General features: G+C 32.2%; 3 protein-coding genes across 3 annotated transcripts; all 3 read left to right on the forward strand.

The window, feature by feature from the left end:
• Nucleotides 1-3,372: 3,372 nt before the first annotated feature.
• LOC107470452 (ABC transporter G family member 5-like) lies at nt 3,373-5,478 on the forward strand. Its single transcript, XM_016089851.3, has one exon. The coding sequence runs from the start codon at nt 3,490-3,492 to the stop codon at nt 5,431-5,433; it is 1,944 nt and encodes a 647-aa protein (XP_015945337.1). The 5' UTR covers nt 3,373-3,489; the 3' UTR covers nt 5,434-5,478.
• A 6,817-nt stretch (nt 5,479-12,295) lies between these two features.
• Nucleotides 12,296-14,849, forward strand: LOC107470512 (pentatricopeptide repeat-containing protein At1g20230). The gene has a single exon (XM_016089916.3). The coding sequence runs from the start codon at nt 13,016-13,018 to the stop codon at nt 14,774-14,776; it is 1,761 nt and encodes a 586-aa protein (XP_015945402.1). The 5' UTR covers nt 12,296-13,015; the 3' UTR covers nt 14,777-14,849.
• Nucleotides 14,850-16,093: 1,244 nt separating this feature from the next.
• Nucleotides 16,094-17,221, forward strand: LOC107470513 (uncharacterized). Its single transcript, XM_016089917.3, has 2 exons — nt 16,094-16,759; nt 17,087-17,221. Exons 1-2 carry the CDS (start codon nt 16,161-16,163, stop codon nt 17,172-17,174), a joined length of 687 nt encoding a protein of 228 aa, XP_015945403.2. The 5' UTR covers nt 16,094-16,160; the 3' UTR covers nt 17,175-17,221.
• The last annotated feature ends 2,977 nt before the right edge of the window (nt 17,222-20,198 follow it).

Raw genomic sequence — 20,198 nt, forward strand, 5'->3', positions numbered from 1 at the left:
TGCCACTCTCGGACAAAAAGAAAGCCATTGGTAACAAATAGGTCTACAAAATTAAGCGTGACACTCACGATCAGATAGAACTTTATCGTGTAAGACTGGTTGTGAGGGAATTTGCTCAGAAAGAAGGTATTGATTTTATTGAAATATTTTTTTCAGTAGTTATAATTTCTACAATAAAAGTACTTTTTGCTATATGTGCTATGTAAGATTTACATCTAAAGCAACTAGATGTAAAGACTGTTTTTTTTTTTTTCATAGTGAATTTAAAGAAGAAATATATATGCTCCAACTAAAAGGCTTTGATGAATCAAAAAAAAAAATTGGTTTGCAGGTTAACCAAATCTCTGTACAGCTTAGAGTAGGCACCGAGATGTTGGTATAAGAGATTTGATTCCTTCATTATTTGTCTTGATTACAACAGACTTCAATCAGACCATTGTAGTTATTATAAGAGGTCTAGTAATGGTGATTTCATCATTCTACTATTGTACATGGATGACATGTTAGTGATAGGCCCCAACAAAGATCATGTCCAGGAATTAAAGACTCAGTTGGTTAGGGAGTTCGATATGAAGGATCTGAGACCAGCAAACAAGATTTTGGAGATGCAGATTTGCTGAGACAGAAAGATAGGAAGATTTGGCTATCCCAAGAACATTATTTGAGGAAGGTCTTGCAGCGCCTCAACATGCAAGAGTGTAAACCAATATCTATACTACTTCTTGTCAATTTTAAATTATCTTCTGAGATGTGTCCTAGCAGTGAAGCAAAAAAGATAGAAATGTCTCAAGTACCGTAGCCATCTCCAGTGGGAAGTCTTATGTATGGCATAATTTGGACAAGATTAGATATCGCTCAATCTATTGCGATGGTCGATAAGTTCATGGCGAATTCAGAAAAAGAGCACTAGAGTGTTGTAAAAAGAATCTTTGAATATATCAAAGGATCCTCTGATGTTGCTTTATATTTTGGAGGACCTGAATTTACTATTAAATGTTATGTTGAATCTGATTTTGCAGGAGACCTTGACAAAAGAAAGTCCATTACAGGCTATATGTTTATATTTGTAGGAGATGCAGTAAGCTAGTTATCAAAATTACAAGTAGTAGTAGCATTATCAACTACAGAAGCTGAATATATGGTAGCTACGCAATCTTGTAAGAAAGCAATTTGATTGCAAAGGTTAATGGAGGAATTCGAACACAATCAGGATATGATTCCAATATTTTATGACAATCAGAATGTCTTGCATATAATAAGAAATCCAAGCTTTCACTCAAGAACGAAGCACATAGGCATTCAATATCATTTTGTTTGTGAAGTAGTAGAGGAAGAAAAAGTGGATATGCAGAAAATTCACACCAACAACAATCTTACAGATATCATAACAAAACCAATCAATACAGATAAATTTAGTTGGTGCAGATCTTCTCTTGACCTATTAAAAATATGAGCAGTATGAATACACAAAAAGAATAATTTTAAGTGAAAAATTGTGAAAATAAGAAGTAAAATTCTTCTTTTTATTTGAAGTCAACAAAAATGGTTAGAAGTTACAAGTGGAATAAGTTGAAATTTGTACAAAATTAAAAAGCATTATAGAATTTAAGCTTGATCTAGAATAAAATATGTCTTTTTATCAAATTGAAAAACGAATGAAACTACTTGCAAAGTTGTCCAACTTACATAGTCAAAGTTCTAGTAAAAAAATTACAACTTGAAAATAAGATAGCTTAGTTGTAATTTTTGAGTTAGTCAAAAGAATGAATTGTTATATGATGATAAGATTAAATTGATATGTATCAATTTGTCATATAATTTAATAAAGATGAATATGAAAGAAAACTTAAGTACACACTTATGCAATTTGTGCAAGTGGTTCATAATATACAATTTGTGCATAATTTGTAAATCAAATGCACTTCCCCAAAATTATTATATATAGGAGTTAAAGTATTTATTAATGTATGTCATGTTTTACATAGAATTAATAAGTGAAACTTAAAGAGAAAAATAGTAAAATATTTTTTTATGTGTAATTTCTTTGCATGAATTTTTATAATATATAAAAAAATATTATAGACTTTTTTATGTATTGTGAGAGATTGTAATTTTACTACTTTATCATATTATTTTTATTATTGTTTAAATTCTTGTTCAATTCTATTTATTTTTCATTCAAAAATTTTAATTACTTTATTTTATCCTTATTAACTCTGATGCTTAACATTTTTAAGAGAAATTGAATGCCCCAAAAATCATCAATTCCGATCCGTACTCATCACAGAGAAAATAAAGAGAAAACAGATACAAGTTTATGCTCATATATATATATATATAACGTGTAGGTAGCTAAGGACAAGCCGGTTAGAATTAATTAATTAATCGATGTAGCTGGTCTTTGGATGCTGAATTTCTATTTTCTCAGTGGGGTGGATCCGAGTTGGTGATGACTGATGAATAATTGAAGGTTCACGGGCAAAGCTAAGTTATTAAAAAAAGATCAGAATAAAAGAGAAAAAAACTTAAGAAAACTCCTCTTTAGGTTATAAATGCTTTCTTCTTAATTAATCCACAACAAAGAATCATAAATGCTATTATTATATAGTATTATTATTTGATTTAATAATGAGTTGCGTACAGGAAGACCCCTAAGCAAGTCAGAATGTGACTCTAATTGACCTTAAAAAAAGGTTCTCTCTTGAGTACTGTTTCCGAAAATTATATATAGAATTATAGATACATAGTTTACAGTTTGCACCATTACTTTGTTAATTCCAATTTCTGAACTCTTCTTTTCTGGTGCCTTCTGTAATCACAGTCCCTGGAGCAAGTTAAAATAATTTACTAAAGCCAATCTCTTAGTGTTAAAATAACTAATTTAGTCAGCAAATCTTGCTTATGAACAAAATCTAAAATGACGTTAAAGCAATGCCAAAAGAAAAGATATGCAGATATCATAATTCATAAATAATACTGTATGTCTAAAAGAGGTTTGAAGGGTTTACTGTTAAGTGTTATAAGAAGACCCAAACCATTTACAGTTGGCATCCTCCAATTGTTTTTCTACTTACTGCATAGCCCACTGGATTGCTCACTCTATCTTACTCACACATGTAAACTAAATTATTCTATCTAAATGGTTGTTATTGTAAGAGAAAGGCTCAAGGTTCGAATATTAAAGGGATTGAATAATTCTAGTAGGATTATTCTTACGAGTAGTTGATATAATTGGTCAAAAGCAGAATCTTGTATTTTCCATGTCACCTAACAATTTGGCAGAGTTATGCCCTGTACAAGTGCATGTGAACTATTTACTCATTCAATACAGGAATCAAGATTGAAGCACTCAATGTTTCAGAGTCAGTAGAGGCCAAAGCCCTGAATTTAAAAAAGAGAAAGAAATAAACAATAACATTTGAAATTGATTTGTAAATAAATTAAGAGAACTGAAGAAAAACAAAGAAAGATTTTGGAAAACAAAGTGTTATGAAGAAGCAAGGGTGTGAGGTTGAAGCAATAGGCATCAACTACAAGATTTGCACAGGCACAACAGAGCAAACTTTCAAGATCTTCAGAAAACCTCCACAACTGAATAATGAAGAACATGGAGAGGCACCAGAACCAGCAGAGGAAGCAAGAACTAATGATCACAGATCATTCTGCAGCAGAGTTAGGCACATTCTCTGGGATGTGAACTGCGTGGCGAAGCCGTCGGAAGTTCTGGCAGTTGTTGGTCCAAGTGGGGCTGGAAAATCATCCCTCCTTGAGATTCTTGCCGGCAAAGTTTGTCCGACAAAAGGGTCTATCTTGGTGAACAAGAAACCTGTAGATAAAGCACAGATCAGGAAGAATTCGGGGTATGTAACACAAAAAGATATCTTATTTCCATTACTTACGGTTGAAGAAACATTGATGTTTAGTGCAAAGTTAAGGCTGAATCTTCCTAAGCAACAACTATGCTCCAGAGTGAAGTCACTGATTCAGGAACTTGGTCTTGGCCATGTTTCTAGGACTAGAGTCGGAGATGAAAAGGTTCGTGGAATATCCGGTGGCGAGAAGCGCCGCGTTTCAATTGCCATAGAAGTAGTACATGATCCAAAAGTGCTGATTCTGGATGAACCAACTTCAGGCCTCGACAGTACTAGTGCAATGCAGATAATTGGTATGCTAAAAGTCATGTCCGAATCGAGGGGACGAACTATAATCTTCAGTATCCATCAACCTGGGTTCAGAATAGTGAAAATGTTCAATTCAATATTGTTGTTAGCCAATGGCTCTGTGTTGCACCATGGCACTGTGGATTTGCTAGGTGCGAATCTAAGGTTAATGGGTTTAGAGCTTCCTCTTCATGTTAACGTAGTTGAATTCGCCATTGAGTCCATTGATACCATTCAGCAGCAACAAAAATGTGAAGAAGATCAGCAGCAAGTGCCACAAAGATTGCGAGGAACTGCACCACGGAAGAAAGGCAATGATCGAGGCGAGAGTAGAAGTGGTAGGTTTACTCTGCAGCAGCTCTTTCAACAATCCAAGGTAACTGATGTTGGAATGATAAATGAGGAAATGGATTTCACTTGTGAGTTTGCTAATTCTAGATTGAGAGAAACTATTATTCTCACTCATAGGTTTGCCAAAATCATTCTTCGCACGAAGGAGCTCTTCGCATGTAGGACAGTTCAGATGCTGATTTCTGGGCTGGTTTTAGGCTCTGTCTTTTGTCATCTCAAGGAAGGTCTAGAAGGAGCACAAGAAAGGGTTGGTCTATTTGCTTTCATACTAACATTTTTGTTATCATGCACGACAGAAGCTCTACCAATTTTTCTGCAAGAAAGGGAGATTCTAATGAGGGAAACCTCTAGTGGAAGCTATAGAGTATCATCCTATGCTATTGCCAATGCCTTAGTTTTCTTGCCATTTCTACTCATTCTTGCCATTTTATTCACAATGCCCTTATATTGGCTCGTTGGCCTAAACAAGAACTTCGCAACATTCTTGAACTTCTTGTTGATAATTTGGCTAATTCTTTACACGGCGAATTCCGTGGTGGTGTGTTTCAGTGCTCTGGTGCCAAACTTCATTGTTGGGAATGCAGTGATTTCTGGTGTCATTGGTTCATTCTTTTTGTTCTCTGGTTACTTCATATCAAAATATGAGATTCCTAAGTACTGGATTTTCATGCATTATGTGTCTCTATACAAGTATCCTTTTGAAGGCTTTCTAATAAATGAGTTCTCCAACTCAAAGAAATGCTTGGAATACATGTTTGGGGCATGTTTGGTAAAGGGAGAAGACGTGCTTAAAGAAAAAGGGTATGGTGGGGAAAATAGTAGATGGAAGAATCTTGGAATGATATTGTGCTTTATCTTAATCTACAGGTTCATTTCTTATGTATTTCTTAGATATAGATGCTCGAAGAGCATCATCATCTAACATTATGGTGACATTGTCTCTGGTTCACATGAGTTGGATTTTTCTTCAAACAGCTGTTTATAAAATATGTATATATGTCTGGTCATTGCCAAAGAGTTGTATTAACATGAAATGATGTTGCTTTATGTTTTTTATTATTACTTAATTCAAACCCATGTCTCTCTCGGTAATTTCTTTTATAAAATACAAATTGTCCAATTCTCTAGTTCAATAGTATTGTTCTTAAAAATAGCAAAAGTAGGATGATTCTACAACTGAATTATGAGATTTACAACTCTACATTCTGAAAAATTAAGTGTTAGTTTGAATTGATTTTTTTAAGTAAAAAAAATACTTTTTTATTTTTATTTAGTTTCAAACTTATTTGGATATATTTTTTAACAAAAGTACTTTTATTAAAAAAAAGTTTTTTTTTAAAAAACTAACAATATTTTGTTTTAAAAAAAACGAAAACAAAAGACATTTTTAATTATTAAAAACTCTTTTTAAAAAGTCTATCTATAAAATGCCTGAATGGTAATGGCAAAGTGCCATATGATGATATACACGTAGTCACGTACACAAAGGATGTGTCCATAAGGCCCTTCAAAACTTTCTTTTGCTCCTTGTGCAAGCAAACATATGATCAAAATCAGAATAGAAGTTCTCTATGTTGGTTGCGAGGAAGCCAATAGCACCAACAAACTGAAGGTTTTGGAGGATCCTGATCCTGAGCCATACCCGAATTTCAAGAGAAAGAAAAGGTTTAATGTCCGAAGCGTAGGATGCCGGAAAGCATTTGACATAAGAAATTTCATATTTTATTCAAGGGAAGCCTCTAGTGGCATTTCCATTTCACAATTCAAGTTCAGTTCAGAATCAGTTGCTTCCTCACACATCTCTTCTTCATCAAATTCTGGCACGTAATATGACAGAAAACCATTGATATAAATTGAATTTAAATAAAAAAAATTTTCAAACAAAAGCATAATTATAGGGGATGGCATTGCTGTAAAAGCAAATCAGTGACGGAAAATTTATTATTAAATTAAGAAAAAATATAAGTAGATAACTTTTAACTAATCAATTTTAAACAACTATAGTTAATAATCATTTATATTTTTTTAAAAAATAAAATTTAAATAATTACTAATTAATGACAATTAATTAATATGAAATACAATTCAAGAACGTCTGTTCACTTGTTGTTGGTTAAACCCCTGTTTATTACAATTAAGGTAAAATCTCATTGTAAGAGAGAAAGAGGCAATGAGCCAATTGGAGTCACATTAGCCAAGACATACATGGGGTCCATCAAGCATACAATTACACTAATAGCATAGATTAATCCTGTTTAAAATGTAATTTGAGCTTCTATAACTGTGCTCGCAACAACGTGATTAAAACAATTAAATTTTCTTATCTAAATTGTATGCAGAAAATATATTAGGGTAGAAAAGAATACCTTTCTACTTCCAAGAACTTCCTTAATGATTTGACCACAACAATACCTCAATACCATCGTTAACACCAACAAATTATGAAATGGAGTTAGAATTGTTAATAAATTGTATAAACTCATATATCAGATATTGAATAACTTGTAGCTAAATTTTCATTATTTTTAGAAAACAAAAGCTACACACAAACCATGATAAAGGAGGCACTCGCAGCCAGCCATCATCAGGCCCGTCCCTTCCATTTTTTGTTGATGCAGAACAAAGTCCTGATACAGCAGCAAGCCAAGAGCGCCACCTGGAAAGCAAACGGAGTTGTCCAATTCTCTTAAGTTCCACATACTCCTATTAATTAAAAACACCGGAAACTTGCGGTCCTACTATAATTCTCCTTCACCTTCACATGCATTATTCCGTTTGAGAGTAAACCAAGTTCTTTCACAATGAATAAACTGAAATACCACTCAAGCAAACATTACGTTTAAAATTAAATTCAAACAACAAAGTAGTATTACTGTTATCACATAGTTACAATTATATATCTGAAATAAGCTAATTTAAAATAAAAGACAAACATCCAAAACAAATAAAATTATAAGAGCTGATTTTAACACACTCTCATCCATACATAAACAATTTTTATCATGATAATACACACATAAAATAGGTTGTTTGAACTGCCCTTTAGTAAGGCATTGACGCCTAAATGTAATCTACTGTTGCAACAATGAAATCAAAGCATAATACAGAATCATTACAAGACACAGACACATCAGCTGTAGTGTGCACTTCTAAAGTTAGACCAACCAAATTATTTCGTCTTTTAGTTTCTAAATAATCAACTTGATCATAAAAATTCACTTGAAAGTTCGAAGTTATTTCTACATGACCATGAAAAAATGTTTTTTAATCTAACTAATGATAAACAGTATAAAGGTAGTAAAATAGAATGGAAGGGATCCCCATTGAACAGATGGAGAAAGTAAGTTGTGTGAACCAATAAAACATTATATTGCAAGCATCCAAAAGTTAAACAATTTCTCTCCTTGCATCTCAATTTAAGTCTCTACAAAGTTAGCTCTCACCTCTTTCTTCAAGTGCATTAACAAATATCAGTTCATATTTATATATCAAAAGGTAGGAGCGTGTATGGATTTAGGGACAATCAGTGGCGGATCCACGGGGGACCTAAGGTGGCCATGGTCCCCCCCAAATTTTTTTAAAAAAAATAGTAAATAGTAATAATTAATAATATTAAATTTTTTTATATATAATATTAAAAAAAATATAAGTTACAAAATTTTATAAATTAAAAAAACTAAAAACTGCATTATGTATTAGATATTTGAATTATTGTTGCTCTTGTTAACAAATAGCCCATTCTAATAATTAATAAAAATGGTTCTATTATACTAGCCCAAGCCCATACTATTAATTAAAGTAACCCTAGTACATTTTTCAAATATTTATTTCAAACTATCATAGGCATAGCGTCACTTTTCTCTCTCTTTTAGTGATTCCCAAACTTTTGGTCTTCTACTCTTCTCATTTTAATTTTCTTTCCATACCAAAACAAGACATATGAAGAAAAACCATTGAAGAGAAGTGAACAACAAAATATTAACCATTGAATGCACAACAAAGATTCAAAGAGGTATATTTCAATTTTTTTTAAGTTAATGACAATGTCAAGTATTATTTACATTATTTATTTAAAATAATTAATTTTTTTTTATAATGGATAGTGTTCAAAGATTGAAGTGAGGACAAAACTCAATAGAATTATTTTTTTGTGAGACTTGGAACAAAAAATAATCAGGTAAATCAATAACTTTATGTTTGGTTATTATATATTTGTGTTTCTAAAATTATTTGTTATTGCTCAATAGGTTTAATATTTTTTTTTAAGAAAATAATATATATGCAATTATTTTTGTTTTTTTTTGTTAGATAGTTCAAGTTAAGTTAAAAATGTTAAAGATGAAAACAATTCACTCATTTTTCAAGTGAAAAGAGAGAATATATGATGAACAAAATTCAGCTTCAGATTCTTTGAGTAATGTTCAAAATATTATTGAACAACCTGTGACACAACTTGTTGAGCAAGATATTCAACCCCCTGCTTCCAAAATAGCAAGGACTGAAATAGATCAAGTTAATATTGATACATTGATGCGTGATCCCGGAAAGCGTCCGCAAATTTAGAATTATCCTATCAATCAACAAGATGAAATCCGTAGAGCATACATAAAGTTTGGACCATAAAGTTTTAGTATGTAGTTGAACATTGACTTTTATATAATATAATTACTTTTTTGATATATATGCTACAAATCATATTTTGTTAATTTTTTGTTATATTTTATATTTAATTGCCCCCCTCTTATAAAATTTCTGGTTCCGCCACTGACTACATAGATAGATTTCATTGAAATGAAGGAGAAAGAGGATCATTCTAATAATTAATAAAAATGGTTCTATTATACTAGCCCAAGCCCATACTATTAATTAAAGTAACCCTAGTACATTTTTCAAATATTTATTTCAAACTATCATAGGCATAGCGTCACTTTTCTCTCTCTTTTAGTGATTCCCAAACTTTTGGTCTTCTACTCTTCTCATTCTAATTTTCTTTCCATACCAAAACAAGACATATGAAGAAAAACCATTGAAGAGAAGTGAACAACAAAATATTAACCATTGAATGCACAACAAAGATTCAAAGAGGTATATTTCAATTTTTTTTAAGTTAATGACAATGTCAAGTATTATTTACATTATTTATTTAAAATAATTAATTTATTTTTTTTTATAATGGACAGTGTTCAAAGATTGAAGTGAGGACAAAACTCAATAGAATTATTTTTTTGTGAGACTTGGAACAAAAAATAATCAGGTAAATCAATAACTTTATTTTTGGTTATTATATATTTGTGTTTCTAAAATTATTTGTTATTGCTCAATAGGTTTAATATTTTTTTTTTAAGAAAATAATATATATGCAATTATTTTTGTTTTTTTTGTTAGATAGTTCAAGTTAAGTTAAAAATGTCAAAGATGAAAACAATTCACTCATTTAGTGAGCAAGCAACCGAGCTCCTCATATTGAGTACATCTTTAGATCCTAAAGATGCTTTCAAGTTATTCAGTGTTTGCAACATATGCAATCTTGTAAAGAATTTCTATTCTTTAGATTTTTCTGAGCAAGAAAAGATTCAATTGGATTATGAGTTACAACATTATGAACTTGATGTGGTTAAAGCTCCAGATTTTCAGAATTTGTCTACTCTTGCTGAATTGTGTCAAAAATTGATAGAGACAGGAAAATCAAATATATATCCTTTAATTGATAGATTAATTCGTCTTGTTTTGACTCTTCCTGTGACAACAGCAACAACTGAACGGGCCTTTTCAGCTATGAAGATTATTAAAACAAGGCTTCGAAACAAGATGGAAGATGAATTTTTAGCAGATTGTATGATTGTATATATTGAAAAGGAAATTGCTTCAAAATTCACTTCAGAGATGATAATTGATGATTTTAGTTCCATGAAGCATCGTCGAGCAAGTTTAAAAATATCAAAATCTTAAAGTATGTAGTTGAACATTGACTTTTATATAATATAATTACTTTTTTGATATATATGCTACAAATCATATTTTATTAATTTTTTGTTATATTTTATATTTAATTGGCCCCCCTCTTATGAAATTTCTGGTTCCGCCACTGGGGACAATGCTTTTTTTTTTTACACCTACAACCAAAGAAAACTTGAAACGCTATTTTGGAACTAACCGCATTTCTATCAATCTATTTTTTCTTGTTTGTGTACTCAACCAATCATTTTTCTTGAACACATCTCATATATATCTACATGAACAATAAACCAGCAAGGAGAAAACAGAACAATGTTCAATCAGGACTATATATTGTAGAAATGTACAATTAGAGACAATCACCTAAAAATCAAATAACCCCTTATTCAATCTAGCCACACAAATTGATTCCTAAAAACCATTAGCTGCTGAATATACTCCCTAATTTGTTGTCATCACTTCAAAAGTCTTAACCTCTTCATTCAAGTATCATATATCTCTTAAAAATCTCTTGGAATAACTAATTATTTTTACAAGCATCACATTGTGCAAAAATTATCAGAATTCAGCAACAACAGAAAAATTAACATAATCACAACAATTCCCACATCCCCCCCTCTTTCAAAAACAATTTTCACATAAATTAGATTTGGTCATTTAACACCAACTTGTAATTAACAAATCTCCACAAATTTAGCATTTCGTCTATATCACACACTGTCATTCATTAATGCTGTCACAAATCGAAAATTATATCACTTTTCTCTATTTGTTATATAAATTCAAAAGTTATATACCCCTTCTTCACGTATAATTCTTTTATGGCCTGAGTGTATATATATAGACACGCACATAGAACGAAGAATTTACAGTTAGGTTAATAATAAAATCCATTAGATATGGTGTTAGTGGTGCTGATAATAGAATGAACAAGAAATAGAAGGAAAAAAAAATCGGAGTGCACAACAATAACAATAGAACCAACAATAATTAGGAGGGAAAAAAAAAATACAATCAGCAGATTAATTATCAACTCAAACTCAGATCTAATAAAATAAAATAGAATGCAAATATGACAAAACATAAGTAGGATGACAACACTACTTGAACATGCAGGTAATTACTCCGCCGTTATCCGTTCGGAGCGGGTTTTAGCATGGCAGGGTCTTGCGTGGACGGGTCGGGTTTAGGTTATATCCGCTCCCCTATATATAATTAGTAAAATTATTAATAATATTGCATCATATTTAAGTTTTTACTTTAATTTATATTATATATGTAACGATGGTTATATAAATTTTGAAATTTAACTTTATTTGTTGAATTTTAATAATTATAAAAATGAATAAGAGCAAAATGAGTTCTATACAGATTATTGTAAAGTGCGGCGGAGTCGGATAGGACAAAAACCTGCCCCATTACCGCCCCTCAACATAAATCATAAGTCATAAACCATAAAATAAAAACAAAACCAGCAGCACCTTCTCCTCTTGATGACATATTTTCCTCATCAGAAACACCAATTAAGCAACGTTAAACCTCATGCTAAACTTTTTTCTTTCAATAATACATATATATGGCTATTTGAAGAGGAATATATTACAGATCCTAACAAGCTAAGTTACATTATGCTAAGAAAATGAAAATGAAAAATCTCACTCAATTCTAAATATTGTACACATATGTCGCAATTGTAGATCAACTACTGAATTTGTTTGTATACTAAGTAAATTAACTCTTCCAATAAATATATATTGATCATAAATACAATAAAGTAGATTAAGTGACACTAGTTAATGAAATGAGAAATCTGAGTTTGTATTGGCACTGTTATTTCACCTTTTTTCATTTAGTTTTTGCAGCAACACATATCAACCTCTTTCTTTCTTTCTTAAAAAGCTAAGTTTCCAGTTACTCCGTTTCTTCAATAAAAACTGTCAGATTACCAGTCATTTCAAGGAAAAAAATTTTGTTAATATAGAGCATCTTAATTTAACAAATTCAAAAATCTACTGAATATAAAATAATGAGAACAAAATTACTCCTCAAATCTTCTTTTTTTATTGCACAAGCTTCTTTTTAACATGAAACTCAATCAGCATACATTTTTTTTTTTTTGTATTCCTAATTCTTTACATGCTTTTTTCTTTCCATCATTTTTTGACAGCCTAAGTTCTTAATTGAAAACCCAAAATTTTGAGCTCATGCAATCGACAAATTCAAGAACCCATTCATCAAATCAACTTCCAAAAAACAAGTGGCACCTTTGAAAAGCAAAAATCTATTTTTTCCTTTTCACAATAAAGCATCAAGATAGAAACGAAGCACAATGCGGGGTACAACATGAGAAGTGAAATTGGAGGAGCAAAACTTACGTTCTGGGAAAAGCAGTCGAATAGTCGAACAGAGCACAGCAGAGAGAGATTTAGGTCTTCAATGGAGGCTCGGAGAGGCCACTGGCTAGGTTTCGAACCACTGAAACTGGGTTAGGGCTCGATGACCTGTTGCAATTGCACCCTCTTTTTTCTTCATTCAAATAAAATTTCACCATGCTTCCCACTGATGTAACTGCTTCCTCCCCCGAAAAGAAGTACTCGTCCCTGATTTCCAAGTGCATCACAGCGAAAAGTTTCAAGTTTGGCAAGGCCCTGCACTGTCACCTCATAAAAACCGCGCTTTTTTTCGACCCTTTTCTCACCAACGGTCTCATCGATGTGTATTCCAAGTGCTGCTGTGTAGAGAGTGCCGAGAAGGCCTTCGATGATCTTCCCAATAAGACCACGCGCTCATGGAACACGCTCATCTCTCTGTACTCCAAAATGTGTCTTTTCGATAAAGCATATAACCTGTTCGATAAAATGCCTCACCGAAACCTCGTCAGCTATAACTCACTTATATCCGGTTCTACACGCCACGGGTTTCACAGAGAATCGATTAGTCTTTTCCGGATGATGCAAATGGATAGTGATTGTCTGATGTTGGATGAGTTCACGCTTGTTAGCGTAGTTGGGAGCTGTGCTAGTTTAGGTAACCTTAAATGGCTCCACCAAGTTCATGGGGTGGCAGTTATAGTTGGCATAGAGGGTAACATGATCCTTAGCAACGCTCTAATCGATGCCTATGGAAAATGCGGCAAGCCGAATTCGTCGTATTCCGTGTTCTGTTGGATGCAAGAGAATGATGTTGTGTCTTGGACATCTATGGTTGTGGCTTATGCTCGGGCATCTAAATTGGACAAGGCTTGCAGGGTGTTCCAGAACATGCCGTTTAGGAATACTATTTCTTGGACTGCTTTGATCACTGGTTTTGCTAGGAACCGACGTTGCAGCGAAGCTTTGAATCTTTTTAAACAAATGCTGGAAGAGGGTGTGAATCCAAATGCTCAAACATTTGTAAGTGTTTTAGGTGCTTGTGCAGACGAGGCTCTTATAGGAAGAGGTAAAGAAGTCCATGGTAAGATTATAAGATATAGCAATAGTGAGAAAAACTTGTTTAATGTGTACTTATATAATGCTTTGATTGATATGTATGGGAAGTGTGGGGATATGAAATCAGCTGAAATTCTGTTTGAGATGGCTCCTATGAGGGATTTGGTATCTTGGAATACATTGATAACTGGATTTGCACAGAATGGTTATGGGCATGAATCAATGGTTGTCTTTAGAAGGATGATGATAGAAACCAACTTGAAGCCTAATTATGTGACTTTTCTTGGAGTGATATCTGGCTGTAGCCATGCAGGTCTAGTCCATCAGGGTTTAGAGTTGCTGGATTTGATGGAACAGCGATATAGCGTTAAGCCTAGTCCTGAACATTATGCTCTGCTAATTGATTTGCTTGGGAGAAAAAACAGACTCAAGGAAGCTGTGGATTTAATTGAGAAAACGCCTAGCAGAATTAGGAACCACATTGCAGTGTGGGGGGCAGTGTTGGGTGCATGTCGAGTTCATGGCAACTTGGATCTTGCTAGAACGGCTGCAGAAGCTTTGTTTGAGTTGGAACCTGAGAACACAGCAAGATATGTCATGTTATCAAACATTTATGCCGCGTCTGGCAGATTCCATGATGCTGATAAAATTAGGAGGATAATGAAGGAGAAAGGTTTAAAGAAAGAAGCAGCTCATAGTTGGATTGAGTTAAGGGATGCAAGACATGAGTTTGTGGCTAAGGACAAATTCCATCCACAGATTGGTGAGATATGTGAAATAAACAATAAGCTAGTTTATCATCTGAAGGATGCAGGATATCAGCCTTTTAGTGATTACCCTCTTCTTCCTGATGAGGATGATGATTTCTACTTTAGTATTTAGTGTTACTTCTTTTTAAAATTTATCTAACGGCTATGACTAGAAATTCTTTAATCAATTATTGTCACTGATCCTTGCAAGCATAGTTTTTATATATATTTTACATCCTCTTCTTATGATATAAAAGAGAAATTTTTTTATTCTTACACATTTTATCCATCATTTTTTTAGTACAAAAACTAGAAAACTTTAAAAGGAAGTGTATATAACATTACTTAATAAAGTATGAGTTTTATTAGCGAGTGTTCTAAAACACTTGTTCCAAAGTATTCATTTTTCATGTTTTGAACACATTTGATCTGAAACATAACGAGCGTCCTTGGAAGAGTTAGCAAAACCGATGAACTAACAAGACCAGCTTGACTAAGTTCTCACAATTGCCAGCAACTGTGTAAAATTTTATCACCAAATAAAACAGGAAATTTGTGTCCTGAGTTGACTCTTGGAATTTGGAAAAAATAGAACAGACCGTTTAGAATTTCAATTCAAACGAACAAATTTATTCTATTGTAATGATGTTGCGAAACAGTCAGAGTAGTAGACTCCACCTACTTTGAAGCCTTCGAATTTGATTCACTTAGTAAATACTAAATAGTAACTTCCTGCGTTTGGATGCACCGTGCACCCAATTATTTTGTGGTAAAGATTCATGTACATTTAGTAAATTGATAATTAATAATTGTTAAATAATAATTTAGTTAAATATATCAAATTATTTAATAATTTTCAACTAATAATTTTTATATGAAAATAATTGTACGTGAGTTTTTATCTTATTTTATTTAAATATTCACAAAAAAAATATTAATGATTAATATTTTTTATTAATATTAATCAAAACGTTTACCCAACACTTTGTATATTATTAGAAGTGAGATGTTAGAGTTTAAAATTTAAAATTTAGTACTTAAAATTTAGGGTATTTGGCCAAAAATAATAAATCTTGTTGAACGTGTAATATTTTTCGCCAACAAAATAGTTGAGGCAAAATAAGCATTTTATGTAAAATACTAGATACATTTGTAAATATACAGAGATATTATGGTCGTACTAAAACACCTAAGCTCTCTTTTTCTCTGTGGACCAAATACTGCGATCTTGTGAAGCCGTAACTGTTATTCTAGAATCCTACTAAAACATAAGTCACCCGAGTTTTTTTCCTGAAAGAAAAAGATGGGGAGAAAAAATGAATATCTTGACTATTTACTTTGACTCCCATCCAAGACGGCAAAGACTTAACGTGATACACAAAGTCCATGTAGCAAAAGACATTGACTTTCTTTTTTCTAAGGTAACATAACATGATGCACCCTCTTCCCCTTCTCTAACAACTTACAAAATCACCAACACCCTTAGCTTCTCCTTTCATTCAGTCACCTTACAAACCATGAAGCCTCATCACAGAGAAGAATATGCAGAAGACAACGAAGATGAAGGCGACACAGAATTCAGTTTCTGGAACCCATCAAACACCATGTCCTCTTTCATGAGCGATAGCAAAAACATGATGAAAGTTGTTGAGTGCTCTCCATTTCTTCCTCGCAGCCGGCGTTGTAGCCACATCATGGACCCTTTAAAGATCAAAGCTATTGAAGAAGGAAGGAAGGAGCTTATGGAGATGGTTCAAGGCATGCCGGATTCTAGCTTCGAACTCTCGTTCCAGGACATGGTTGTGCATGATAAGCAGGTGTTGCAATCACAGCCGTATCAAGATGAAGAGAATAAACACAAGCAAGTTCGCAGTAGTAGTAGCAGCAGCAGCAATAGCAGTGGTAAAGCCCAAGCAAAGAAGCCGAAAAAAGCGAAGAAAAGCGAAAGCATTAATAGGCCAAAGCAGATGATGAGGGTTGAGAGCATGGACAGTGCTTCCTTCCTCCTTAAGCTCTTCATTCCAATTTCTCTTAAGAAGCCCAAAGTTCAGAATGGCTCCAAGAATTGGAGTGTTAAAAGTAGCAGCAGCAGTGGTGGATCCCGAGACAAAAGCAGGTAATTGTTCCTATCATAGAATTTTGAATTGTAGTCCAAGGAACAATAAAAGAATCCATTACCTAGGAAGTTGATTTGCTATATATTTATTAACAAGAAATGTTGAAACATCATCAAAATTGATTGTTTTTTACTATTACTTAGTCATTAATATTTAAAAATATAAATAAAATATATTATTAAATTACTAAACTAAAAAAATTGAATTAATAATTTAATAATAATAAAAAATAATAAATTCTAATAACTCACCAACATTTTTCTTCATTAATATGATGAAGTTGATGGACTAATACTAATAGATTCTTGTGTTTTGTACTCAAGCAGGTATTTTGATCGCAACTTATCATTCTCACAAGGTTGCTTCCCATTCGGTCATTATATTAAAGGCATAAAAAAGAAAGTGGGAGGATGAATCACAAACCATAGAACATTTGAAAGGAGGAAGATTCAGGAGATGGAGAATTACATAGGGAGACACTAGAAGTTATTTATACATAAATTTTTTTTTTATCTAAAAAGTAAAAGAGATCATTATTTTCAAAGTAAGTATTGATTTAATAGATTTTGAAATTTAGTTGTAAATAGTATCTACTGATCAAGAAAGCAAATAGATAAGACATTTATTATCATAAGTAGGGGTGGCAAGCGGGGAAGTTCACCCCGCTTCGTCCTGTCAAAAACTCGTCCCATTTCGCTTAGTGAAGCGGTCCTAAAATCTTATTCCACTTTACTTAATTGCGGCCTAGCGGGCTAAGCCTACCAAAGTTCTTTTTTTTTTTTACTATTATATATTTAACTACTAAATAATATATATAATTTCATAACCATATTAATAAATTTATAATTTCTAGAGACATAAAAAATTATATTTTTTATATTCACAAACATTAAAGTCTTTATAATTATAAATATCTAATATACATAATTATAAAAGACTAAGTTTTTATCTAAAACATAAATATAAATATTCTTTTCAAAGCAAAATAAACATATTTCAAAACATAATTATAAATAGGGTCATCCTACTATAAAGATGTAAATATGTAAAGATTTACAGAGATTTAATCTTGTTGTGACACGTGCTATCGTTAAGGGAGTATAGTATCAGATTTGTACTAGCTGCGAATGACTCTGGGAGCCTGAGCTGAGAGCCTGAGAGGTTGTTGTGGCATAACGGGATTTTGTAAAAATGGATTCCGTTGGGCGCTTTGGCTTTCGGGCCTCAGTTTATGCCTCAAATGTTGTATATACATGACAATAAATGTTGGATCTTTAAATGATAATATAAAAGTTATTCAAGAAATGTAAATGTTTTCATTCAAAAATATTTTTGAGAAAAAAAAACGCATTTCTTATAAATCGCGTTGATGAACATTAAATAACAGTAATTAAAAAAAACTCAACTATAAAGGTGTGTTTGTGAAACAAAGAAGATAAAAATGCGTTTTAATGTTTTGAATGCTGTTCTTTGATGTTTGGAAATTTTTTTCTTTGAACACCAACGTGATTCTGCATCTCAAAAGCTCGTTCACTAAAAGTAAGAAATTATAGCTTCTGTGTTTACTCAACATATGTTTAGATTTATTGCTAGTTATTATTAATTTTTCTATAATTTTTTTAAATAAATACTGAAAATATTAAAACAATTATTCTAATTTTTGTGTACTGTTTACTATTTTAATTTTTTATAATATGTATAATATGTTATTTTATATATTTTTTAATTTAATAAATAAATATTAATTTTTACTATAAAAAATACTTAAAAAGTTATCAATTTTTATAGGTAAATGCTACCCTACCCTCTTTAAAGTAACATGTAAGTTACCCTCTTTGATATGTCATATTTTAATTGGGTGTTTATTTTAACCTGAGTTACTTTAATCTCATGAGAGTTAATAATATTTTGGAAGACGGTAACGGCTAATAAGACGATGATACTTAGGAGACACAACGACGACGACAAAGGAATGGGGAGGAGTAAACGCAATTAGAGAGAGTTGGAATACTTTTCTGGAAGAATGATTTGGGAAGAGAAAACAAAACACCCAATGAGACAATGATTCTTGGGAGGCGTAACGACGACGATGAAGGAGTACAATGGGGAGGAGTAAACGCAATTAGAGAGAGTTGGAGTACCTTATCTGAAAGAATGATTTGGAAAGATAAAATAAGATAGCCACCGTGATGTTTGGGAGGTGTAATGAGGACGACAAAGGTACCTTTTCTAGAAGAATGATTTGGGAAGAGAAAACGGAACACCAATGAGACGGTGATGCTTGGGAGGAGCAACGACGACGAAAGAGTGGAAAAGGTAACTCAGGTTAAAATAAACACCCAATTAAAATGTGACACATCAGAGACGGTAACTTACATGTTACTTTAGAGAGGGTACGGTAGCATTCACCATTTTTATATAGTATTTTTAATTTCATAAATAAATATTAATTTTTATTACAATAATAAAAAATAATAATATACTAAAATAGAGTACTATAAAAAAATATTATATAAAAATACTAAAAATATATAAAAAAAAATTAAATATACTTAAAAAATAATATTATAATTTAATATTATATTTTTTTAGTAATTAATTCATTATTTATCTAGAAGTGATTTTAATTAATATTATCTAAACAATATTTATTTTATCAAAATCAATTTTAGTGAAAATTGCCAAACATAAATCATATTGGCACAAACTCACTTCTATCCAAAATTAATTCTACAAAATCACTTTCATTCAAACTCCAGTCTGCCCAACGCAAATCCAAACACACACTAAAAAGTAGTTTTGCACCTGCATGATGAAAAGAAATTGGCAAATGGGGCTGGAGGAGGAGGGAGAGAACAATACAATAAAGTATGTAAATGAAGTAAAATGACTTTGAATGAAACGACAAACTAACCATAAACGGGACGCACGGTCTGCTTTGCCAACTAAGGTAGGTTCAAAATGTTAGCCCATCTTACTTTACGACAGAAGGTTGAGATTTGGGATACGGAACATAGGCACTCTAACAGAAAAATTCATGAAAGTGGTGGATACCATGACAAGAAGAAAGATTAACATCATTTGCCTACAATAAACAAAATGGGTCAGTACAAAGGCTAGGGAGTTGGATACTTTAGGGGTTCAAACTTTGGTATACTGGAAAGGTGGAGAATAGGAATGAAGTAAGTATTATCATGGATAAGTAGTGGAAGAAGGACGTAGTGGATGTCAATAGAGTGGGAGATCGGATCATCTCTGTCAAATTTGTGGTGGAAGGAGGTACTTGTCATGTGATTAGCACATATGCACTGCAAATGGGTTCAGACAAGCAACACAAAACAAGGTTTTGTGAGGATCTAGAGAGTTTGGTCCAACATATACCTTCGAAAGATAAGATTTTCTTAGGAGTAGATTTAAATGGCCATGTTAAAAAAGAAG

Source organism: Arachis duranensis, chromosome 10 (assembly GCF_000817695.3).
Source record: "Arachis duranensis cultivar V14167 chromosome 10, aradu.V14167.gnm2.J7QH, whole genome shotgun sequence".
In the NCBI taxonomy this organism is placed as follows: domain Eukaryota; kingdom Viridiplantae; phylum Streptophyta; class Magnoliopsida; order Fabales; family Fabaceae; genus Arachis; species Arachis duranensis.

Coding starts and splice junctions, on each gene's coding strand:
- LOC107470513 (XM_016089917.3), top strand. CDS start 16,161: ATGAAGCCTCATCACAGAGAAGAATATGCAGAAGACAACGAAGATGAA. Junction 16,760..17,086: donor GGATCCCGAGACAAAAGCAG/GTAATTGTTCCT, acceptor GTACTCAAGCAG/GTATTTTGATCGCAACTTAT.
- LOC107470512 (XM_016089916.3), top strand. CDS start 13,016: ATGCTTCCCACTGATGTAACTGCTTCCTCCCCCGAAAAGAAGTACTCG.
- LOC107470452 (XM_016089851.3), top strand. CDS start 3,490: ATGAAGAAGCAAGGGTGTGAGGTTGAAGCAATAGGCATCAACTACAAG.